This window comes from Argopecten irradians, chromosome 13 (genome assembly GCF_041381155.1).
Source record: "Argopecten irradians isolate NY chromosome 13, Ai_NY, whole genome shotgun sequence".
Classification (NCBI taxonomy): Eukaryota; Metazoa; Mollusca; class Bivalvia; order Pectinida; family Pectinidae; genus Argopecten; species Argopecten irradians.
The window spans coordinates 23,208,932-23,236,818 of record NC_091146.1 but is presented as its reverse complement, the minus strand read 5'-3'; the positions used below and the strand labels follow the sequence as shown (position 1 = coordinate 23,236,818).

General features: G+C 34.8%; 2 protein-coding genes across 2 annotated transcripts in view; both read right to left on the bottom strand.

The window, feature by feature from the left end:
• Positions 1 to 3,874: 3,874 nt before the first annotated feature.
• LOC138306654 (uncharacterized) lies at positions 3,875 to 24,254 on the bottom strand. Its single transcript, XM_069247095.1, is given in 17 exon segments — positions 3,875 to 4,228; positions 4,285 to 4,523; positions 4,833 to 11,716; positions 11,969 to 12,267; positions 12,684 to 12,992; positions 13,754 to 13,781; positions 13,891 to 14,342; positions 14,345 to 14,563; positions 14,566 to 14,774; positions 14,955 to 15,304; positions 15,504 to 15,622; positions 17,966 to 18,193; positions 18,337 to 18,387; positions 19,830 to 19,883; positions 20,130 to 20,693; positions 20,957 to 21,017; positions 22,166 to 24,254. Coding segments are annotated over 15 exon segments (3,048 nt in total). The 5' UTR covers positions 22,265 to 24,254; the 3' UTR covers positions 3,875 to 4,228; positions 4,285 to 4,523; positions 4,833 to 11,710.
• A 2,241-nt stretch (positions 24,255 to 26,495) lies between these two features.
• LOC138306655 (ankyrin-1-like) overlaps positions 26,496 to 27,887 on the bottom strand; it is a 50,665-nt gene continuing 49,273 nt past the window's right edge. Inside the window, exon 12 of the mRNA XM_069247096.1 lies at positions 26,496 to 27,767. Coding sequence (XP_069103197.1) covers positions 27,669 to 27,767 — 99 coding nt within the window. The 3' untranslated portion in view covers positions 26,496 to 27,668. The remainder of the gene's footprint in view (positions 27,768 to 27,887) is intronic.

The window sequence follows — 27,887 nt, the reverse complement described above, 5'->3', positions numbered from 1 at the left end:
TACGGATATAATGATATATATTGGAAGGGGAGCGACCATTATTCTTAAAATATTTCTTATTTTATATTTTCGCGTTTTGAATATTGAATTTGAAATAAACACATACTACTGTAATTTTCATGGTAGAACTACACTACTCGATTAGCGTGTCAATACATATATTATTATCTCTGGATCTCTGGAAGGCTACCCGCTCAATCGAATACGCACAATCACTGCATGACTGCCGTATATATTGTTTATTGTCACAGTGTGAACCGTGTGATACCAAAATAAAGGATAGGAGTATACAGTTGTTAAAACCCACTTTGAAAAATTAACGCACTTTGAAAAATTATTTTAAAGTGTGTTAGATATGGTGCAGGTTCAACGCACTTTGAAAAATATTTCATTATTTCATTTTGCGCTAATATGATACATATCAACGCACTTTGAGAAAAGTAGTTACATGTATGAAACAACCCTCATTACTTAAATATACAATTTAGACACATATACTAATGTAAAGGATATTTTTATACAAAATTAATGCATTTTATATAGATTTACATGTATGCTACAGAGCTAATGCGATAGGAATGAAATATTATTCGAATTATAGTTAGTTAACTTGAACCATATTATCTTTAAATCATAAGTACATAATATTTATTAATTATGCAGATTTGGTGAGGTCAATGTTGTGATATCACCTTAAACATCGAGGGTTTAGCCTTAGCTTATTACCATATAAAGCGAATCAAAGGCTCTTTTTTATATAAGATTTAAAGTTATTTTGCTTTTTATTAATTTGGAAAGGAATCTTTGATGTGCCTGTTAAATGGAAAACGATGGCCATCGGAGATCACCCTAATGAACGCACATTTGGGCAGTGGAGTGTCAAACTGGTTGCGATGTTACAATTTTAAATCTTTAAATCTTTATGGAGGGACATAGAGTTGATATGATTTATGCATACCCTTCTTGTGACAATGATATATTAGCCTATCATAATACTGGAAAATTAGAGCATATTACATATTTGAAAATACACGCCGCAATGCCAGTTAGATTATGTCTTATCGTTTCCACAGACAATTTTGAAAATTCAATATAATTTATTATGTCAGTTATAGCGTAAAACTTTTTGTAAGAAATTCTACCACAAGTTTGCGATTTTGCTTCTGTTTCACGTAATAACGTATATATTTTCTCAAAAAATGCTCCAGTTAATAGTGATATGTTATACATATAAAGATATGGTGGCATGCATCTGGCATCACATAGCGGTATAGTTAATACGACCTAGCTAGACAGTAAGTCGATTTGGCGAAATAATAATGTCTAGATGATTAATGTGTTTCGTTTTCATTAAAGATGCTCCACCGCTGACAAACGGTATTTTTTTCTCTACGATAAACAATAGCAGACGAATTAGTATTTTTCTTCGGTTGCAATTAAAAGTTTTGAGCTTCTAGTTTTACTTCAAGATAAAAATAATTAATTGCGTCCTGAAAAAAATCCGTAGCATTATGTCCTATATGGAATGAAGTACTGATTGTGCTACACCGAAAGCAACGTAAATTATTTTATATTATATTTTGTTTTAATCAGACATATACGTACACAATTAAACACCCATTACTGTTCAAATGAGGAATATCGTTTATGCTTTGTCGGCGGTGGTGGAGCATCTTTAAATTATCTTGACTTCACCTGACTTTGTTCAGAACTGCTATATTGCAAACGCGTTGAAAAACAAAAAATCAAGTGACTTGTCCCATGACGTAAATAAGCTGACTTCGATGTCTCGCTGTGTGGTGACAGGTACATGCCACCATATAAAGGCAGTGAAGTTAACATTGAATTACAGCTAGAAATATATGTTTCATCCGTCATAATAGTGTACACAGGAAGGGGAGATGACTCCGTGTGAAAGATGGGCCGCCACTTTGGGGGCAAACACCTTAGATAAACAGGGTGTTTCAACTTCAGACATCGTTATAAATATGAGGTATAATAATATAGTCAAATTTAATAACCTTACACAAATACTCAATGAATTGATTTTATTTTCTGTTGTTTACTGGTGTGTAGATAGTATTTGGTGGACAGATATTTTAAATGACGCGCGTTAACTGTCAAACAAATGCAGTTTACACACCAGTAAATAACAAAAAATAAAAATCATTCCTTGTATTTACATTTCAACCGACTATTTCTTATACATTTAATGTTCCGATGAAATAAAACGCGCGGAAATGTTGTAAAGTTCAGAAAGTACACAAAATATAGTTCCACGATAACACTATCTTTTTCATTCCATCGATGCAATATTTCTCAAATATTTTATTTTCTGAAATATATTCATTACATTCAAATTGTTTAATAGAAGAATAGAAAATACAGAAACAATATAGGCCAAATATCATGAGCATTAACACTACTTGCGGAAGTCAGTGTTCCGGTGTATGTATTTTTGAGCGAAAACCAACTGCGTTTACACAAGTGTAAACGATTTCCAAGTTGGTAAGGTTATATAGCAAATAAAAACGGAAATTTAAATATTCTTTCACTCAAGTGCTTTTGAGTAAATGGCATATCAGCTAAGGATGCAGACTGAGAAATTGAAACAGAGACTTGACAAGCTTATAACAACGACGCTGTCACACTATCAGAAAATGAAGGACAACAATGCCACTCTAATACAGGTAATACAAACAGGACCCGGAGATGTACGACAAACAAAAATTCGGGAATGGAAGTCATTCAGCAAGGCTCTCACAGAGAAATCTACGACACTAAATGTGCAATTGATTCTAGAATATACATCCCTGTGAAACCTGTCCTGGAAACCAAGAGCTTCATCCCGACCAAAAATCCTAATGTTCACCTGTAGCCATCCTCGATACTCCAGGGGTAATTATCACTGACGTTATATCAACCTCTGGACTATCGCATAGTAAAAACAGTAGATACAGGTAATTTGATCGTTTGATGTACATCGGTAAAACGGTACACTATGGTTGAATGTATTACTTTAAAGTTGGGCGTCGCTCTCTTTGAAAACTTCGAAGGAAGTCTCAGCAGACACGTAATTTATCTTTTTTTTCCTCTCGAACTGCCTTCACTATGCCTTACTATGATATAGTACAGGGATGGGTATAATGTCAGTGATACCCCTGGAGTATCGAGGATTCTCTTGAATAAACCTTAGTTAAGGTCATTGCACTAACGACAGAGACCAGGGTGATGGAAGAGTGGAAGTCATTGTGTTCGATAAATCATATCTGTCCATCCACAGTTGACTAATCCTGGACACGTAACCATGATAAGACAATAAATCTCCTTGATAGGAAACGCAAAAGTTGTACTGGTGGCGAAGAACTATGATCAAATACTGAGCATCACTCTATCAAAAACATCACACAGATTGTGGGCCTGCGACTGAAGTAACGATATCTTGGTACTCGTGTCAGGACAACTCCAACGAAGATTCAAAGCCTAGAAACTTAGCCGTATCACTTAAACGATCAAGGCAAATTACAAAAAAAATAAAATTAAGCGCAAATACACCGGAGCCCATCAATGCCTGACTAACTTATTTTTGTATTACTTAATATATGACATTAGATCAGGATATGAGACTCTTTACTGTCTCTCTGAATCTAAAACTAACTAAGGCTAACAGTACGACTGTCATCCGTGTGCGATCTAAGTGCAAGTTAAGTCATTACTTACAAGTGGAATGCAGTTGACTTCCGATGTTTAATAAGTACACCCAAATTCAAATTTATGTTCCAGAGATCTATGCTCAACTTCATGCCCTTTTGATGGTAATTATCTATAGAAACACTGTTCTTGGTTAAGATAAAAAGCAAAAAAAGAAACAACATACCATTCAAGTATATATTTTACTCCAATTTAAATCAGACAACATATTTAAGCATTACTATCAATATATTTTGGGTTATGAAGTATGAAGTATTGCTTCACAAAATTACACTCCTACTGTATCGCTGCCTCGCACAGTTACACCCTTATAACATATCGCTCCCTCACACAACTACCCGCATGTAGTATCGCTGCTTCACACAATTAAACCTTAACATTATCGCTGCCTCATACAATTAAACCTTAACATTGTCGCTGCCTCATACAATTACACCCTTACATTATCACTTCCTCACAGAATTACACCCTTACATTATCTCTGATTCACACAATTAAACCTTAACATTATCGCTGCCTCATACAATTACACCCTTACATTATCTCTGATACTTAAACTTAACATATCGCTGCCTCATACAATTACACCCTTACATTATCTCTGACTCACATAATTACATCTTTACATTATCTCTGACTCACAGAATTACACCCTTACATTATCGCTTCCTCACACAATTACACATTTAAAGTCTCTCTGCCTCACACAATTACACCTTTACATTATCTCTGACTCACAGAATAACACCCTTACATTATCGCTGCCTCAAACAGTTACATCTTTACATTATCTCTGACTCACAGAATTACACCTTTACAATTATACAATTACGCCCTTACATTATCGCTGTCTCATACAATTACACCGTTACATTATCGTTGCCTCATACAATTACACCGTTACATTATCGTTGCCTCATACAATTACATCGTTACATTATTGTTGCCTCATACAATTACACACCTTTACATTATTGTTGCCTATACAATTACACCGTTACATTATCGTTGCCTCATACAATTACACCTTACATTATCTCTGATTCACACAATTACACCTTTAAATTATCGCTGTCTCATACAATTACACCTTACATTATCGCTGCCTCATACAATTACACCTTTACATTATCGTTGCCTCATACAATTACACCTTTACATTATCGTTGCCTCATACAATTACACCTTTACATTATCGTTGCCTCATACAATTACACCTTTACATTATCGTTGCCTCATACAATTACACCTTTACATTATCGTTGCCTCATACAATTACACCTTTACATTATCGCTGCCTCACACGATTACACCTTTACATTATCGCTGCCTCACACAATTACATCTTTACATTATCGTTGCCTCATACAATTACACCTTTACATTATCGTTGCCTCACACAATTACACCTTTACATTATCGTTGCCTCATACAATTACACCTTTACATTATCGCTGCCCACACAATTACATCGTTACATTATCGTTGCCTCATACAATTACACCTTTACATTATCGCTGCCTCACACAATTACATCTTTACATTATCGTTGCCTCATACAATTACACCTTTACATTATCGTTGCCTCATACAATTACATCCTTACATTATCGTTGCCTCATACAATTACACCTTTACTTTATCACTGCCTCATACAATTACACCTTTACATTATCGTTACCTTATACAATTACACCTTTACATTATTGTTGCCTTATACAATTACACCGTTACATTATCGTTGCCTCATACAATTACACCCTTACATTATCTCTGACTCACAGAATTACACCCTTACATTATTGTTGCCTTATACAATTACAACCTTACATTATCTCTGACTCACAGAATTACACCCTTAACATTATCGTTGCCTCATACAATTACACCCTTACATTATCGCTGCCACGGATAATTACACCCTTTCAAACCCTCGGATAATTACAGTCTTACAAAATTGTAATCCATAACCACACACTTACAAATCTACAGTGTATTATAATTACAAGGAAACTAACATAATCATAGCCCGCTCCCACACGATGACACAACTACATAGTCGCAGCACCATAGTTCTATCGATACAGTACATGGGACACTCGATAATCCGGACACCGATTGTCCGGAAACCTCACACTGCGGATGGAAGTCGGGGAACATATTTAATGATTAACTAACAAAGCTAATTTCGTCACTCCAGAAAAACTTACAATCCAGACAGTTTGGACTGATTATCGAGGATTCACTGTCCGACATTAAAATAATAGATTTTGATGTTAATTCCATTCTAACATAATCAACACTAATATAATTACTCATGCATGTTTCAAACAAATATTACTGTTCTATGCCCTTCGGTTAAATATGCTTCACCGCTGACAAATGATGTTATTTTCTTTAACAATAACAGGTTCAGACGAATAAGTATTTATTTTCAGTTACAAAAGTTACGTACTTTACACCATTATTACCATTGAAAAAGGTTGAGCTTTTCATTGTACTTCAAGATAAAAATTTAAGAAAAAGTAAGAACTAATTGCAATTGATTATTTCCAGAAAAAAACCGTGGCACTATGTCCTATATGGAATGGAGTACTGATTACGCATACACCAAAAGCAAAATAAAGTGTTTTATATTATTTTTTGTAAATTAGACTGTATAATATACACGATTAAACATCACTTATTGTTCAAATAATGAGTATCGTTTATGCTCTGTCAGCGATGGATCATCTTTAAGCCATCACACATTCATTATACTTAGCCATCACATAATTTCAGTATAAAATACAAAGACATATCATTTCATGTAGTCCCGAATCCAGTCAATTTCAGTAAAGATCTAGCCTCACCCAACTTTATCATTTAAAAGCAGTGTAACCTATAACCATACACAATAGTACCGTTGTCTGTCACCTCAATGACAGTATTAAACAAATTATATAACATTACAATAACACTTTCCATTAAGTACCTTTTACTATTAAACTCATTAAAATATCAAAGCAGATTGCTACAAAACAGACTTTCTCGTGAAAACACTTTTAACTAGTAAGAATGCATCATACAAAAAACTCTTAAAATGGAAAAAAACGATAATTACATGTACAATGAAAATGTGTGCGGAGATTGTTAAACTCTGCCATAAGTTATTAATACAGCATTTTTGATATCGAATAAAAAGCACACAAGGCGATATTCAGTCTCTGTTAGAATAAAGTTATACAGTGATAATAATATAATTATTATACCTCAAGTAAGAATCCTGCATTCTGATTGGTCGAGAGATATTTGGTATTTTACACTATCACACGGCAGGTAACATTAGAACAATAGGAAACAATAGACACGTTCGCAGCAACCCCCTAGCAACGGGTGATAGTGTATTTTTGACAATGCAAAATATTAACCGCCCGAAAAAGATGCGCACTCGTTTCTTTTTTTCGACGCCATCTTTGTGTTTTGAAGCGACGCTTCAAAATTTATCTGGAGCTATTTAGTAACAGTTTTGCCAAATTAGTCTGTTTATCAATAAAAAAATCATATTAAGGACGGAGCTTTCCGTCCACGTCTTTTCGCTTACCGTCACAGCGCTATATGTCGGTTTTTATGAACCCGTCGGTGATTAGGTGAACGGAAGACATGCGATTTCAAGCGTCTTCGTGACGTTGCTAATGTTGTAAACAGACGACGGGACGAAACCAAAATTCATTGAGATTTACAAAAACGTTAAGATTTAAACAAACGCAGGAGACAAGACAACAAGAATTTTCACTAAATGCTTATTGTGAGTATTCTTTTTTTATAATGCAGTGCTAGTTAGCGCTACTGAGTAGAAGCTGATATACTGCCAACGTGACTGTTCGACTTTTGCTAAAATCAGTTAAAATGTTTCAATAGATTGTAAATACTTGAAAACTACTTTTGTTTCTAGAATTTTGGTATAATTAAATAAAGTGTCACCCCTCGGAATATCACTGTCACCCTCGGCTTCGCCTCGGGTGACAGTGATATCCTCGGGGTGACACTAGGCACTGTCACCCTCTAATGCAGGTAGTATTTATATATTAAAACATTTCAAGAGCTCTCCCTTGGAAAACTGAAAATACAATTTCAACAAAACATTTAACACATTTCTGCCGTTGTATTTATGCACATTATTTTTGTCAAGAAACCAAAACATTTAGTGTAAGGTACTAGATTATACCATTAATGATATTCTAGCCAATCACGATAACAGCAATAATATACATAGTACATGTAATATCGAATGGATACAAATAAAATAAATTCACTTTTGATAGGAACCTTAAGTTGTTCTTGTAACATGAAAACCCTATACAGATACCTTTCATTATTTAGCTATATAAACCATATTTCCATGTAAATAATGTCTATAATACCTTATATTTATATCGTCAGCATGTTTACATCAACTGCATATCTATTCTTACTTATATACAAAGCAATCTCTAGATCCGTCTCATTAAAAATTGATTTTGTGATTACATTGTTGCTATCACAATAAACCAATTTTACATATCAGCCTATAAGTAAAGCCGATGTAATAGGATAACCAGCAATCTGCGTATATAGCTCATCTTCTAAGAAATACGGATAATGTGGAAGTCAATACTAAAACATAATAAACAATTCCTTTAAACGATGGCGATAAAATATTAAAACAAATATATACATAAAGGCCCGGAATTGTATGACACATGAAAAAAAAACCATCCACCGGATAATTTCCTTTTTTAATCCTAATAACAAGTATGTATATTTAATGAAATGATAAAATTTAGATCTTCTATCAAGCCAAATTACCCAAGTCAGCTGTCTTTTATTGCCAAACGTTAGTTTCGAACTTACCGACCATGGGTACTACGCACAACAAAATGGAGTAATCACTCACACGAAAACACGACCAAATTGCCCGAATCTACTATTGTAGTCCTACATATCACCTCACCTTCACGTAGACATTCGGATAGTACCCAACAATACATTTTCTACAAATAGGGTTGCAAAATTCAAGTTAAAACTGCATTTGTGATGTTAATTTGAATTGTCCCAGGAAATTTTAAGTAGGTCATTATGACCTAATTTTGCAAATGTAGTGTTATATTATAGTAGATTGACTCTCTTGTAGAGTATACTTGCACTGATCAGTCTTGAAGATATAAAATAAATGATAATAATTATAAAACACATCTGTAAGGTAACTGTCCTGGCAGTCATCTTGAGAAAACAAATTCGCTTCAAATTAACAAATGGTTGATTAGGATTTTGTAAGTAGCCATACCATGTAAATTTCATAGCACTCTGTTGCGAAAGATAATAACCAACGCACGACGCATGACATGCGACAAATGCTCCTTCATAGTAATAATTCACACGATACTTTGGTGACATCAACATATATACACCGCGTCAAACGTTAAACACCATACATTTCAAGGATCGTTTAGGACTCCATAGCAGAGCAAGTGATCACTCAGTTCAAAACTTTCAAGATTTAAAGGCGGTACTCCATGAGGAATGAGGAAGAATCCCGATGATTTGGATATGTCTTCTGATACGTAGTATGAGAACAGAAACACTTACTGTTACCAGATATCGACACAACAGCTGTTTATAGATATATAAATATTTAAGTGATGGTGTCTGTTACTTTTGTCATTTATTTGAATGAAATTAATGTTTCATTTTTTGTTGTAATGATCATAGCCATACCATCTTATTTTGCAGTTTTGTCGAGTGTTTTTTTTCTGCTGGATGTCCTGACAGTTAAAGATGCTCCACCGCCGACAGAGCATAAATGATATTCATCATTTGAACAATAATTGGTGTTTAATCGTGTATATATATGTCTAATTAACACAAAAAATAATATAAAATAATTAATTTCGCCATTGGTGCATGCGCAATTAGTACTTCATTCATATAGGATATAGTGACACGAAATTTTTTCGGGATGCAATAAATTGTTTTTTATATTTTTAACTTAAAGTAAAATTAGAAGCTCAAACTTTTCAATGGCTGTAATGGTGTAAAGTAAGTAACTTTTGCAACTGAAGTAAAATACTAAATCGTCTGCTCCTGTTTTTGATAGCGAAAAAATACCATTTGTCAGCGGTGGAGCATCTTTAATAATGTTTGAACCTAAACCAATTCACTGAGAAAAGTTATGTGCCATTCTATCGTAAAATCAAACGATAATGTATAGAAAACCTGTTGTTTGTTTATTCGTAACATTGAAATTTGTCTGCGTTTAAAACATAGGGTGGTGCTAAATTTTTGACGCTGTGTATATATCAATTTCACTAAAAACAACTAAAAAGTGTGTGGCGGCTTATGTAGGACTTTTGAGGTTCCGTAAGCTTTTCTTGATAACACTTCATACGATATACCAAAATGTTCGATGACAAAGGTCATCTGATCAGATATGGCATTATACCATTATTTAACTCATTTTCGTTTTATTTAAGCCCTTTTAGTACGCTATCACTATATAGTGGAATGCTTTATGAGACTTGTTAGATAATTTTTTTAAAGAAAAAATAAATTTAGGTCATTTTATGGAAACCTGAAGGCACGTGAAATAAGACGCGTGATCTTATGAAGTTGAACATACTTCAGAATGATAAAGTATGTCTTTTAGAAATAAACCGAAATCAAAACATCGCTATATTCCATATCACTCCGCGCAACAAACGTTAGACGGGTAGTTTGCTTATGGGGTGGGGATTCAAAATGCAATTTGAGTACTATCCAATGCTTAGTTTCAGGGATGAGGTCATGTATATAGAAACAGACTAATTGTCTCTTTTAGCCCAAACCCTCTAGCCTCCGGGTCCTCAGATCAAGCATTTGTACAATTGTGTATACCCATTTCATAGGGATGCTATTATTGCAATACGCGTGTTTTCCTACACTTAGGTTTAGAAAAGAAGTAGTTTATATAAAAAAATAGCCAAATCGATCCCTTAAGCCCCCGCTCTCAGAAAATTAAATAAGTGGAAACGTATATAGAAAATGAACGCTATGGAAAATTAAAACTATGAATAGATGGTCAAGTCGCGCATATCAATAACATTGATTTAGAGTGAATATTTCATAAAAAGCATTTGGTATGACATTTGACCCTGACTCTGTCTGAGCCTTTCCCATATAATTCAATTATAGGCCGACAAAAATATTCAGTGAATAAATTAGAGATGTGACATATATTGAAGAAACAAAATTAAGCTACTTCCTTTAAAAGTTGAAGTATAATCTCACCCCCACCAGTTTTTACTGTAGTAGTTTTATTTTTTCAGCAAATATGGTAATAAGCTTGGAACCATCATTTGTATCGAAGAGGGTGACCTACTGAACATTTGAATATAAGGTGTCAACCTTCAACCAGAAAAGGTCTTGGAATAACATAAACTATCACTTTATAATATGCAATGTATCAGTTGTATTAACCTATAGTGCTTTGCTTTCTAATACTGAACGCAACATTATAATTCTAATGGATATAGAAATGCATTTAAAACGCATACGATAATAATGTACAACTCATTAGATATGGAACACATGTCTTGATATCAAATTAGAATAATAGAATGTCTGGATAACAAAATTGAGAATATATTACGGTCGGAGTCTGCCCCTGAGACTGACAATGCAGGCACGTGTACTAAGGACAATACTATAACAATCAACGCCGGGTTAAATCATTCCGATTTCACTCGGCATATATTTACATCAGATATATCTTAAAGGCTATAATAGCTATCATCTTTTTCTTCCATCAATTTGGCAAATTACTTGTTCGTTGTTTGAGTATTGTTCGCTTATAAATCTTACTAATGTCGACTCACTTTTTCCTTAAACGGATATAGAACCGGAGAACAATATATACAAATCGTCGTTCCATAAAGAATTAAGCTGGCTTTGCTCTGATGAAAGGACTGTTGTCTCCCATACACATAGCAGAAACCGCACGAAGTTAATTCTACAAACAGAAAAGTTTTCAAAAAAATGAGTTATCTCAAAGCATATGATAGAGCTGCAGAACTATATCCAATTTGACAACAACAACGGCAACAGATGTAACAATAATCGATCGTGATGGAGAAATACTTGATAAAAAGCAAACATTTTCAATAAAAGTTCCTATCATTAGATTAAGACAATTTTGATATGATTAAAGCAATCTAAGTAAAAAAAAAAAAAAAAAAGCAATCTAAGTAAATCTAAAAATTACCTTTACAAATGCATTGATTAAGGATTCTGTGTCCATGATACATTCCTGCATCGCAAGTAAAATTGTGTTCCTGGTAGGACGGGGTTTCGTCTCAGAAATGAAAGCTTCAAGCATGGCTGTTATCATATCGCTGATGGACTTGTTTCTATACTCGAGGTCAAATTCGTCGATCCATTTTGGCTGTAATCCGAGCTCCAGGAACAGGTTGAAGTATGCTTTTACGCCAATGTATTGTTCAATAATCGGGACATCCTTTTTAGAGAGAGTTTCTTGCAACCATTTATCAGGTAACCTTTCGTCTAAAAAGATATTACCACATTTAGAGAAAAATCGCATTGCTCAAAAGCTAATCGCAAATTAAATTTTATATTTATGAATCAGATATATGGCAGAGGAGTTACATATCCCCATACATAATTTCATGTTTCGATACTACAGAATATAAAAGTAGCGTTCATAATTTGAACACTCACATTGAAATCTGTATTGAAAACCGATTCACAGCTAAGCGAGACAGAGTATAATTATGTGAAGAACACAAGACGTTATGTTCATTCAAGATAATATTATAATTTTGGCATTAAAATATCATGTACGGACAAATAGATAGAAATATATGAAACAGTCTGGATGGTATGCATGTCTTTGTAATAGTAATTTGATCGAATGGGACACTCAGGAAGCAGACATTAACATTTTCGGCTAACATTCTTACCTATGTACCCGCTTTCTCTGTTAGAGTCAATGATATCGTTAAGCTTCTCTCGGTCCATCCCGTTTTGCGTCATTGCCTCGGCCATTGTCGTGAATGTTATACACGCTTTCATATTCATGAGTTTCAGGAAAATCTTCGTTATCCTAGATCTGAAAGCGAGATGTCTGTGTTCCTCCATCTCCTGCTCAAGCAACTCACTGGGACAGCCAAGTCCGACCAGGAATGTCTGATAAGCACTACCAATATATCTGGAAACTCTTCCGATTTCTTTGACCGTCAATTTTCTGTCTGGTAAATTACCAGATATCTCTGGAATTAATTTTAATCTTCAATAAAAATTACACATAATGATATGTATCTAAATCTGATTAACATAATCCTGTGCTCCTGATAATTTTTTTTATTTCAAAGTTTGTTAGCAACAAATTAATCGTTTAAGAATAACTCAATAACTTGATGATCCTAACTACTGTGCCAGTGAAACTTCTTTAACACGAACTATAACAAACCCTGTTAATAGTTCGGTGAATACGGGATATTCGAGTCATCAGAGGTTGGCCATCGACAGCCAAAAACTATAATATCAAAATATTAAAAACATGTCAATAGCATTTGAACAATTTGTTTTAAGCCATTTTAGTTTCTTATAAAGGTTTTCTAATCGTGGTAATAATAGCCTTGGATATAGTCCAAATACAAATATTGTAGAAAAAACAAAGTTAAATGGCCAAAACCTGTTCTATGCATTTGAAGGAAATGGGGATATATTTCTCTTAGGAAAATCAAGGATATTCGACGAATAGCTGTTGGAGCTATTCGGACTATTCGAACATGAAATATGAAGGGGGAATGTCAGGAGGACAGAGATCTGTTGTATTTAAAGTGTACTACATTATAGTTACTCATGCAACGTTTAGCAGCACCCCCTTTTCTCAGAACTATGAACGGTTAAATTAGTAATTATGTGAATGTTAATAATTTTTATTCTGCTCCAAGTTCTATGAAAGGGCACACATATTGATACCAACTTTGAGGAAACATTGGCAATGCAACTAAAGAAAAATGCTCACCAGCAGGTAATGCTGTAGTCCGGATTTCCTGTAAAAGCAATATCATAATGTCAGAACACGTTATTGTGAATAAAATATAAAATATAACTTGGTACAAGTTCTGTGCAACGAATTCACAATGCATTGCTATTACTCACCTCTCTTCCATGGTCTTTAAACCAGACGTACATATCGTCTTTGTTTACCCAGTCCTGATCTTTCGGTCCATTACATTGCAGGGGCGAGAACTTTTCAAGATCCTCTATTTTCACCATCTTTTCATCTGATGTCAAACGGTAGTTGTTGTGTAGAAACAACTGATACTTCAGGTGGCTTTGCTGATTTTGTTCAAGGATTCTATGCAAAAGGTTTTGGAGAATGCAGAATAAACTTGTTCCAGCTCCCAATGTTGAAGCGTGAGTGGCCTTGGTAAACATTGTAACCTTCATTGCATTATCCTTGCAGTGGATGACCATATTCCACAGTGCATTTACTGCCAGACAAATAAAACCACGTTGTATGAGCTTTATGCCATCATATCCTGGCTCATAGAGTCGTTGGAATCTATGAACGCATGATGCGATCATCTTGTCCCACACGGCTTGTGGATGAATGGGTTGTCGAATTTCAGGCAGAGAGTAGCTGTGGTGACAGTATCGGGTTCATCAAGTAATGGACGTATGACTCCGGGATTCGCCTTCTTGAGCATGCATGGTACTATGTAGTAATCAGCAACAGCATCAAGATCATCTGAAATTGGCTTTGCAAGAAGGTTAAGGGTTTCCATCACTATGAAAAGCGACTCCATATTTTCAGAGAACCTTTCTTTGCCCAAAGTTGCTTTAAGAACTCCACTTGAATAACGCCGGTTTTTTCATATTCGTTCCATTGAAGTCTCAACATGGTAGGTAGGTTGCTTGTGAACTTTGGATCGGTGATAACCAACTTGAACGCATCAATGGTCCATTGTGCTTGAAGGATGACGAAAGGCTTATTTCCATGGAGGTCAAAACATTGAAAGGATCCACTGAGACGCAGGTCTCTGTAAAGGACAAGTTAATGTTCTAATTCATAATGGGATAAAACATTGTATGATCCATATCTGCTCAATTCCGAAACGCAAATTGTTTGAATTTGGGAGGTCGAACTAAAGCCAATCAAATATATAAATAGTAAATATGACAATAAAGATATAAACAATCAGATGATAAAACAAGCTTACTTGAGCAAAGCCTTGATTTCCCTTTCTTCCAATGGAACTGGCAGCTTAAAGTTTATGTCAAGTAACTCATCATATGACAAGACGATGACACCCTTGTGCTTACGACGTAAGAGTTCGTGCTGTAGTGCAGTCCATTTGGCTGGCACTGGCTTTTCCCACTGTGACTGAAGGTGGGCGATCGCCAGAACTTTTTGCCAAATGGACTCATACAGTTCTTTGTTCCTCATGGAATCATTTAAGTTGGCAATGGCGAACACTGCTTGGACATGCTTGTCCATGATATCTTGCAAAATTGGATCTTGGTGGAGAGTTTCTAAAACCTTTAAAAAGATAGCTTCTTGTTCCTCTTTCTGTGGTGTAAATGAATGTATTGTAAAGTATTGCTGGTTTCAAACATTATTACAATGTACTTAATATGCGAATCATAATATACATATATCAAATGGGTTATACCTTAATGCTGCATACACTATATGGAATTTAGCTCTAAAGTAAGATTTAATATTTTTAGATATCAGACGACCATTCATTGATAAACTGATCACTTACGTTGGATGTCACCTGGTCGAGGTGTGAGCCGACCAGGATCACAGGTGGTGTTCTGACGTCATTTGCAGCATCATCGATCGCATAGGTGGCAATATTTTTTAACCACCAACTGGTTATTTCTGTCAACAGTAATTCATAGAAGTTACACACTACCATACGTGAACGAAAGGAATCTATTACATCATAGTGTAAACAGACGATATATTTGGGACTTAAAATATACACGTAGGTAATATAACCCGATACTTTTGAGAATACGATGGTTTGCTTAAAATTATGTTAGTTCACAAACTAAGTATTTCTATTTATTTGACTGTGTAAACCTTTTTTCCTCACTTTTTAAGATTGTTTAATATGGGCCTGGGCCAAATAATTGGTATCACGATTGTTTCCCGGCAATACTGGATCTTCACAAACGTATGTTTGTTGGATACAGAGTATGTCAATTAATAGTCACGGTAAGAAATCGTGTGATACGAGTAATGCAACTTTCCACGTTTTTTTTATATGATTTACTATCCAAAGCACACCCTGCTTAATGCTCAAATAGTGCATGGGTCATGTGGATTAATATGATCTTCCCCTACCTTAAAGAAAAATGTATATTTCTAAGAAGGTGATGTCCTGTTGTCCTACTGTCTAGGTACGGTAAGATTATAACACTCTTTTATATGTATACATGGAGGATAGGGATATTCCACCCGAGGGGTTCATAAAATGTGGTAAAACCCGAGGCTTTTTGTGACCCGAGGGTGGAATATCCCCTATCCTCCATGTATACATAATGAAAGTGTCTTATTATTACCAAATTTCCGTTAAAATACCTTCAGGTCCTTAGTTTTACTTCATTTTTCAGATTTTTTATTATTACATAAATTTATGTTAAAACAATAAGATATTCTTAAAGAGCATACCCGTTTTTGGCAAACTGAATGTTTGCGGACAAGATAAGATTATTTTGTTGTATCTTATGTAGGTGAATGTTTAATTCTCTGAAAAATTATTCATGACCTGACCGACTTTTTTCTTGCATCCGATCACATCGTACACGTATGCGCACATCCGCGAAATATTTAGCGCCAATATCCAAAACGAAAAAACAATCAAAGAGAGAATATTGATTTTATGTTTTACATGTATTTCAATTCTATGTTGACATTTTGAAGATATGTAGCGGTAGATTTTACTGTTTTGTCACTTCAGTCAAAGTACTGCGTCATACGTGACGTCACGACTTTCGTCGGAATTCCATTCATATATTGGCGGTCAAGGCTACTACGAGTCGCTCTTGATCACCATGATCAGACGATGTTTTGGTTCTGGAGCTTGCTTGGTTATATTAACATTTATTTCATGTTGTTCATATGGGATCCAGCGAACAAGATTTTGATATGAGTGTCCGACCTTTGTTGTGATACAGGATTGTACGTATTTAAACGGGATTCTTGTTTTGAAGTGAAGCGGAGGACTGTTCTCGCTCAGATTGTAGGCTACCGTACGCTAACTCTGTGGTTTTTATGTTCGACAGCATGTTTGAATAATAAATGTGTCTATCATTAAGAGTTCTATAATTATTCTTATTCAGTGATTGCGTGTTTTGTTGTCAGTAAGTTAATAGAAAATTGGAGGGTACAGTACGGGGCATGTTGGTCATTTTTGGTCTAACCGTACGTGTATCACGTTCACAACAGGCACATGGCACGCAAAATATTCACTAGGTATAATACACCTCTAGTCGATATACAAGTACGTCATATCCTAATAGGATACGATTCACCGTACTGATGCATGATCAAAATATTATGTTAACAGCATTTACGTGCCCCTGTATAACATGTAGACCTAGAAGGTATATCAACAGTTGTCTCCATACTTACACAAATTAATCCGCGCGCTATCTTACATAGCTATCTTACATGGGTAAACTCTATATAACATAGCGTGATATGATAGAAATGTTTTTCTGTCCTTGAAATTTCTAAATGAATCATTAGAAAGAATCCAAATACCCGAATATACAAAATACATATAAATAGAAATATGTGGTGACAAGCTGACGTCAGATTGTGTCATTAGGTCAAATTGCGCCTTAAGCACGAGGTAACAGGTGATATTGAATGTCCAAATGGATTACACAATCATGTTAATGTAGCTTACACATGACGTTTCAAAACTTCCGGACTATCATCGGAGTATGTTCTACGCGTGCATCCTTGCTGCCCTGGGTAAGACACATATATCTTGCCCTTACTGGAAATATATTATCTCTGTACGATGGGTCAGAAAAGGATATATCAACCTGAGTGAAATATGTTGGCAGGTCAATCTGAGACTAGACTTATTAAAACATAGACAAGACAGTGTATTATCGCCCAATTAATATATGACGTAAGCCTGGCGGTTGTAGTATGTAGCGAAGCCCTATAATTGCGGTTTTAGGAAGTCGTTAATGTGATACTTACCATAGCCCGCTGCTGATCGTTCTGGGTCTAGGCACATCCCTACGTCAAACACTACAACAAACACCATATTGCTTGATATGAAGCAATGGTGAGTGTTGTAGAAGACTTCCTCACCGCCGAAGTCGTATATTGTTATGAAGCCCTTTACGTCGTCGTCGTCGCCTTCTAGGGTTTCTCTGCCCATGACATCATTTATAACTTCACCTTGTTCTTGAGAAACTTTCACACCTATAACAAATATACAATAAGGCAGACAATTCTAACTTATTTATTCAATATTGATGTTAAGATCATTTCGATATTTTAGTGTACGTCTAAATACGGTATTAACGTAATTTATTTCAATTATACAACGAACATATGATACTGACCTTTTTTTCTTCGTAATTTTTGTATACTGTTTCTCATTGCCTTGCCAATTCCTGTCGTACAAAAATAGCTCATAGTACTAAAAATACGAAATACAATGTCATATTGCAGTCAGCACGAATACAGCCATTTTTGGTATACTTTACTTCCAATTCATGTTATATGCTTTGAGATTTCCTTGAGTTAAACATAATCGATAATGTGGGATAAGTTATACTAATGTTTTATTGAAAATAAGGCAAGTATGTGCAAGACGTTTGAGGGGTTCAACTCTGACTGCATGAGACCTCTAACAAATGTGCCCGGCTTATGTAGAACCTGACCAACATGTGTCCAGCATTAATGTGATTATCTACACACTACGGTTGGTGATGATAGTTTTATGTGGCATTCAAACTTGTCAATAAGTCATCCGTGATTGGTACAAAACATAACCGAAATGTTCAAGGCCAAAAGTAAGTTTATTCACATAGAAGACTTAAATCCATATATATGAACAAAGATCTCTGGCAAATAATCTATAAAATATATATAGGATCTTTCATGAGTAGTCATTTCATATGAAATTTTATGAAAGAGTCTAAGAGGTTTTTATTTTTGTGAGCCTTGACGAGCAAAAATTAAAACTTCGAGACGAGCGTCATAAAATTTCATATGAAATGAACACAAATTTAAGATACTTTTTATCACATAACTACAAATACCTACATAACAAAGAATATTTCACGTCATAATGTATTCCGAAAATCCAACAGAGACCGCCATTTTGTCCCGCCATCCTCGTAAACCTGACGTCACGTCATTTTTCTTGCCGTCATTATATTGTTTCTGTCCGACGTCACAATGAATTTCTAGCCAATGAAATTCGCCCCAGGTCATATTACACTAGTGACATACGCAAAAATATTACACTGGCAAAATCACTGGATATCAGTCGGATTATGTGATAAAATATAATATTATCGTTAGTCTTATTACGATGTTATGCTACTTTTTATATAGCTGGTCCAACGTATTACTTATACATATATAAATACGAGTGTACAAATACGGTTTACCGTCGATTGGTCGCCCTTCCGGTAATTATTACGTCACAAAAATCATGTCAAATTATTTTATCGCCTCATCAACAATGAAACACAACGCCATGCGTATTTTACTTCAAAATATAAATTCCTAATCAGATACAAATAAATCAAAACCATAACGAAATTTCAAAAATACTAGTCCTCCAGCGGGAGAATTTATATATCAACTTCAAAGAGTATAAATGTCTCTCACAAATTTTCGGCCTCTTGGCCATTTTCAGGTACAAAGAAACACAAGAAAAGCTAAGTGAAATCCATAACGAAATGTTTCTTATACATATATTTGCCAAATATCACTCCGATCGCCCCAATACATATCCACCGTACTATGTTGTTATAATATGCACGAGATCAATGTATGCGTTTGTTTAAATATTGGAATACAATTATAAACAATAGATACTGACCTGTTGTTCGCTTTCGAAATCTGAGGAAACCCTCTCCTAATATCTGCTTGATATCTATCATACAAAAACAAATTAAAAAATAATGCACCATGATTATATGGGCCATATTACATTATTTCGAAAAAAGATTTTTTGTTTTGTTGTATTAAGAAACATGATGATTTTGAGATAAGCTTGCAATATGTATGATGAAATAATAATGAATACTACTATCTTTGGCATTTTTATCTCTTTGGACCCTCTTAAAAACATTAATAGCAATCAATTATTTTTCCAACAGAAATAAAAAATAAATGTTACTTCTTGTTTCCGACGATGACGCGATAGCCGATGCAGATGTGACCATAGATTGCGATGTGCGAGTATTCTGGTAAGATAAATGTAAATTTGGTTCAGATTTCCCCACATCAATGTTGTTGCCTCTAGAACTTGTTTCTGCTCTATATTTATTGTGATGAGGTAAAGCAGATTCGCTTTTTTCAGCCATCTCGCCTGGTCGATGACTGATTGCTGTGTCCATAGAAGGTTGAACTGGTTCTGGCTCTCTTTCAATAAATTTCTCCCCTTTTCGGTATCGATGGATGACCTGTTGCAGTCGATGAAGACTAGCTTCCATCTCTCCATTCTCGTCAAGCTTTTGTCTTACACATGTGTTCGGGTTGTAGGCAATGAAATTTACGTAAAAGTCAGCCGTGTCTGTAGAGCCAGGTCCACCTTTCGGGATACTTTCTTGTTGCAGTTGTTTTACCAAACACGATTTTCCGACTCCTTTATGGCCCACGACAGTAATCGTAATATTGCAGGGTTTCTCGACAGCCTCCTTTATTCCTTCAGTATATTCCATCTGCTGCTTTTTTATTCGTCCTAAATATGTCGATCGATTATGAGTGCCATAGATACATTAGAACATGGTAAAATACGCAATTAAAAAGAAATTGCGGGACAGAATATGTATAAAACAAATACATATGTTATAACGATGTATTTAATACCAAGTTATATATTCGAAACATTTAATTTTACATTAACTTTCTAGCTCTAGCTCAGAGAATTTACAAATTTTGATCAGTAACACACTGTCCAATTTATGTATCTTAGGTTATTAATTAAATGCAAATGCAATTCACCTTGTTCTTTTGTGAGTACTCTTTTTGATCGTTTAGGATTCTCGAAGAACTCATTATCCAGCTGCAAATATTAAGACAAGTGTATTGTTGGGTCTTTATTGGGTCTATAATGCGATTCGATAATCAATTGAGAGATATTTCACACTACAGTTAGCATTAGAACAATAGAAGACTATTGGCACGTTCGTAGCAACCTCTAGCAACGGGTGATAGACTATCATTTTTGACAATGCAGAATATTAACCTCTTGAAAAAGATGCAAACTCGTTTCTTTTTTCGATGTCGTCTTTGTTTTTTGAAGCGACACTTCAAAATTTTGTTTGAAGCTATTTATTAATATGTTTTGCCAAATGTGTTTGTTTATCACTAGTTTCTTTTTTAAAATAAGTCCACAGCTTAAAAACTGGCGAGCAAAACTAACAACTTTAAGACTAGTATTATCAATTCTGAGTTGACATGAACACAGATTTAAGTTATATTGCTAGAAAAAAACCACAATATTTTGAAGACTTTTAACGTCAGCATGTGTTAAACCCCAACAGTGACAGCCATTTTACCTCGCCGTCCTCAAACCATGACTACATATCCTTGTTACTGGACGTCACTTCATTGTTTATCGCGTGTTTTTCAAGTTAATTTTTTTTCGTAAATTCTTAAGCTGGCAAACACTTGGCAAAGTTTCGTGTTTGACAACTTAAGAATTTTACCCTTTCAGTTGAGATTATCCTGTCACACCTAACAGGAGGTGAAATATTCTATATTTTTTCCTAACAACGGGAGGGCAACTGTCAAGTTTGGGATGAAGTCCTGTCCACGTTATGTTTACATCGTCGGTGGGCGAATGGATTGGAAATGTCCATGTCGCCTGTACTGTAACTAATTTAGTTACCAGTTATTTCTCAGTTACTTCCTTTACACTTAACAAGAGGCCCATGGGTCTTAATGGTCACATGAATATGACATATGACATAACTTTAAACTGTAATACTCAAGTTATTGTGTTCAACAAGAGGCCCAATCGGTATTTTTAACATTAAACGATTGATGTAACGACCAGTCAATTGATGGAATCCCGAAATAGTTGGCTTAAATTTACTTATATATAATTTAAGATTTCCATTATATTCAAACTGTCTTTTAAGCCATTTAAGCAATGAGAAATTAATAATGGTTGGAAATGTAATTGCATCTGATGGTTTGTATACATACCTTATTGGGGTCTGCTCCGTAGATTAATAACAGTTTTGTGATGTCCATATGACCTGTCTCTGCTACATAAACACAGCGCGTTACCCTAAAACAATACATGTCACTGGTTGTTGTTGGAGATTAAAAGAGATTAACTTATCCACAGGGATCTGGCACGATAAATTTTAACCAATAGTATACATATATATATTATAGTATCAAGGGTATGAACTCGGCGGTCGAGAAAAAACGGACCTATTTTTTTAAAACCGTGATTATTTTAATAAATGGGTTCTTTACAACAATGACGGATATCTTACCTTAAAGAGAAATAATATATCTTTCCATTGAGTTCTTGATGAACAAAATTGGCCAAGTATTGACGAAGTTATGGCTTGATGAATCGGGAAATTTACGACAAATATGCTAGGTAGACATTTCCCTGTCCGGTCGAAATGTTGTCTCGGCTCTAATGGGTACCTCAAAAACTAAGCCAAAATCTACGCTTGTGGTGGTAAACAGTACCCATAACTGTGTTCATCCACAATCTCCTTTGGAGGTGTCATGACCCGTACTTTGTAGAAACTCCATTTAAACATCGTGTAGCTCACTTACTTTAACCGTCGCCGCCATGTTCATTTTTCTCTCGGAACGCTTCTCGACTTTTACATATCGTGACTACATTATGCAAATTATGTAATGTTGTGCTTGTGGGTAAAGTCGAGAAGGGTTCCGAAGAACATTCTGAAATACTACTACACAAAATCAGTTATGATATGAAAATGTTTTACTTAACTGTCATTTGTATATCAAAACAGAAAGGAGTGTTAATATGCACTGTACACAACACACGTTTTATTCATTTGCGTGTTTTTCTGATTTAAGTAACTAATTCCTGGTTAATTACATTTGACTACTTAATAGTACGTCTATTTCATAAAAAATATCCTTCCAAGCATGTCGTGCTGCAGACGATCAGACAAAAGAGTTTTATAACCCCCCCCCCCCAAAAAAAAAAAAAAAAAAAAAAAAAAAAAAAATCAAATAAAACACAAAATCGAAACTGATATTTGAAACATGCTATATAATTAGAAACGAAATGAAACAATATAAACCCACAAGTGTTGTAATATAGCAATATAGTATGTTCCCGGCGGGCACGGCTATCCCATTTGCCTGAAACGTCGTGTGCCGTGGAAGTTTGGTCATTCGTTCATTTGCGTTCAAGTTGAGCTAGCTTTTGCCAAGTTTTTTTATGGATTACGTGGGTAGATATGAGGAAACTGTTGCTCCCGGAGGTTAAAGGCACGCTACGGTTTGGCCTACAACAGATGCCACTTTCAGAAAGATATAACGATATATGGCACTACGTATTATTCTTTCACTTACTACTTACTTTGTATATTGCCCAGAATAACATAATACCGTAGTATGACGTAACACGCTGTAGCGCGTCAGGATAGCAACTGTGGATGTGCCTTGATAGAACGCGACGAAACGGATACCATACACATTGACTTGCCGTGGAAACCGTGACAAAGCTGGACAAAACGCAGCAAAACGTTGAAAAACTTTAAAAGCACCATGAAGTACCGGGGAGTATATTGCTGCCCGTTCCACTAAGCACCGTCAATACTTCTGCTTAGGTTTTTAGGTTTTCTTGAACTTCACAAGAAATCATTTGAAGATAACAGGAGTATTGGCGCTGTGAACTTGAAGATGGCTTATATAGGGCTACATATGTATATAATATATGTAGGGTATATACAGGTTATCTTTTGTATAAGGATTAAATGTGTGTGAGGTCGTTTGTGTGTATGGGTTGTCAGGACGGAATGTGTATTTTCAAACATTTATTTTTGTATTTACATTGTATATATGAAAAAATTGTTAATTTGTTTGACATGTGTTGTGAAATCTATTCTCTGATAATGGCCGGTACCCATGATTCTTGTCAATTACCTAGATGAAATGCACGAAAACAATATATCTGACTTAAGTTAGTCAATAAGTTTTACTGTCAGTCAATTTGTTATATAAAGAAGATATTGAGGTGTTTAAATCAAAATATTATAACAGAATCTGACAAGGAGAACAAATTATCTCGATTTGATGAACCCCGCCCTACCCGCCCTTTGGGCCTATATCCATGGTTTAAACAAAATTGATTTCCTTATGTCTTTAGCAAAGGATGCTGCAGACCAACTATGAACCAAATGCTCCATTCCTAATGCAGAAGAGAAAAATGATTACATTTCAGAACTAGCAGTTATTCAAAGGAATGGTTGAGGGACACTTAAATGATACAGTCGGAACAAAATTGATCCAAATGTCAATGAGTTTTTGCTACAAAACCTGTAAATAGTGACCAGGTTACCACGGCAACCATGATTTCAGTAAATTAATAACTAGAACAGCCTCTACAATCCAAGTCGTATTGAAATCATCGTTGATCTTGCGAATCTCATAATGGATTCAGAATTACTCTACTTAAAAGCTTCTCTGCAACTTTGATTACAATTGTGTCTATTAATGAGAACATCTGCATGACTAGAATTAGCATACGACGTAAACACAGACAAAACATGGCAACTTGCTAGACCGAACCAGTACTTCATATAAGGGTTTTTCCATTGCTTATTGCGTGATGGCGGATATTGCCGAGTAGTGACCTGGAATGTTCCGAGAAGTGTCGAGCACTTTCACTTTCACATCGAACTATATTTATTTCACAGCGGTCGAAACACCTTTATTCTTCAAACGATTACTTGTGAAGTGATGGAATGCCTAGATACTTATATATATATATATATATATAGCATGCTGACATAAATGGCTAACACGTTTGTTTCTATGAATGACCTTGACCTTCATAAAGGTCACATTGGTCAAAAATCCTTAAATCTTTAAACTTCTTCTAGTCAAGTTCGTAAAGACTTAGGGACATTAAATTGGACCTGTAGTGTGTTGAGAAGAAAAGCTACCAAGTTTGTTATAATAATATCCTTCACCGAAATTCTGTCTTGGTAAAAACCCCGTCAATTTCTAGTTACAATCTGTAGCACAATTGTCACAAGAGTGAATTAGTGGGTTTGTTCCAGTACAAAATATGCCAACAACTGTTGACGGTATGTATGGCAATTTAAAAAAAAAAAAAAAAAACCAAATACCCGACAACATATGGAAACACGTAAATGTACTGGCTATTATATAATATAGATTTATACTGTAAAGTAATAAATCTATGTACAGGTATTTATTTATTTGTAATTCCACAATATTTGAAAAATCAGTACCTACACACAAAATTAACAAACTACTCTACTGTGTTGTAACAATAAATATATCTACTTTGAAATTTACTTCCTCATTTCAGCCTTGACACTCCTTCAGGTGTATTACTAGTTGCAAAAACATATATTTTCCTGTCAGGCTAAAGCACATTAATAATTGCTAGATATGTGATTGCAGCTGATGATTTGTAATATGCTTACATTATTGGCGTCTGCTCCGTTACTTAACAACAGTTTAACGATGTCCACGTGGCCTTTCATTGCTGCATATCCCAATGCATCACCCTAAAACAAAACGTGTCGGGAGTGTTGGTAGAAATCAAAAATAATTCGCGTCTTCAATCATACTTTATAACTGTATAAGTGTGTTTATAATTCATAGATAAATAGGTTAGGACTAGTTCTACATTTTTAATATATTATTTATTTATTGTTCGTTTTTGTTTTTTGTATTCGTAAACATTATTGTTTATAGCTGCTTGGTGAATGCATATACCGTTACGAAATTTAAACAATTGCTATTAATACACTTATATAAACAAATCGTATTACCGATCACTCGAGCGGTCAGTTAATTCCATTGTCTATGTGCGCGCGCTTTTGCACAGCTCGGCAACAGCATTAACAGGCAATTAACTTCCTCTCGTTTTCCTTCTTGTGACACGATGATAAAGGACAGACTACCAAGGTAAGTTCTCAGATATTTTGTTTACATGTACATGCACACATTCGCCAATATAACGATAGTCAAGCGTACGTAAAGAGATCATATTATGTAATCGGATACTCGGCGAAGATGAAGTAAACACTTGTGTTTTTAGTTGGGCATAAGCATGTTTGCGTGTTTCGTACTGTAAATAATGCATACATATATAACTATTTACATCAATAAAAAAGTTTTAATGATTGTAATAATGGTTTTTCACTCACTTAAAGAGCATTTTCTTGCCTGATTTCAGATATGTAAACAATGGAATGCACGGAGGCTGAAGTCAATATACTCACATTTTACTTCGTTCAAAGTAATACTAATTTCTGACAGACGAGGGAACATGTGAACACCGAACTAGATGAACAGTGTTGTGTCTTTTCATTTAAGGATATTACCTATATATATGCGTTTTGTTTCTTGCTTATATGTACATCTTCATAGGCCTTGAACGACAATTGTCAAAATGATATTTCATAATTATATATTGTTTCATTAATATTAAGTGGTAAGAAGATGACATTGCCTGTTTAAAATGAAGTTTAATACTTTCAAGTAACTGGAAAAAATGAAAAATACATTCAATTGAGGACAAAACTTAAATATTTAACTCAAAGGTTCATGTCAACTAATAAATCAAGATTTTTTTTGTCTTTCATAAGTTAAAAATCGTTCTGAATCAAGGATGTATATTGGAAAGATAATGATTCAGTAAGTATTAGAATTAAAAGTGAATCATGCTATTATATCTAAAGTTTTTAAAGTAAAAGATATATACCATGCATTTTTGTTTAAGAAATTAAATTTGTAAAATATACAGTTAAATTGCAATTTGTGTTATTTTTATATCACTTAGTACCTGAAGATGAAATGATTTATTCAAGTCAGTGTTAAAAATGAATGCAAATGTGCCAAGTGTCTTAATTTAATGTTAACAATATCAGTACTGTTGAGTTTAATTTAATTAAAAAAAGTATATATCATGAATTGCTGCAGTTTTGCATTCATTTTTATCACTGACAATTGAAAAGGACAAACTAGCTATGGATGTCTAATTAACACGTCAACATATAACGTCCATATCACGTCAAAACCTGAAGTCAGATTACAACGTCTATACAAGGTCAGATTCTGACGTCTACAAACTTTCACATCCAACTTGTATCTGACCAAAATCCAACGTTGGATTCTGTCGTCCCTCTGACGTCTATGTGACGTCCATGTGCCTGCTGGGATGGTATGCCTACCTTATTTTCGCGATATATAGACGTTCAGACTTTTACAAACAAAGTTTATACATGTGCAAAATATTATGCATAGAGAAAATATCGGGATTACGCGATCTTCCCTACGCGTACATTTCCACGTTAACATTATTTTTAAGAGTAAAATCTCTACTCCGTATATCACTTCATATCTTCCGTAACATTTCTTTGGATGTCACCCTACTGGTGTTAACCTATATTTTGCTTTCGGGGCACGAATAATTAACAATGGCTAGAGATGTGTTTGTAACTGATGGTTATGGTACACATACCTTATTGGGGTCTGCTCCGTTGCTTAATAACAGACCTGTGATGTCCATATGACCTTCCGCTGCTGCATTTTCCAGTGCGTAACCCTAAAACAATACGTGTCACTGGATGTTGATAGAGATTAAAATTTTACATTGCAATTCAATAACACATCAAATACGTAAACTATAAAGGAAAACAATTTGGTCTTTAAGACATGAACGCAT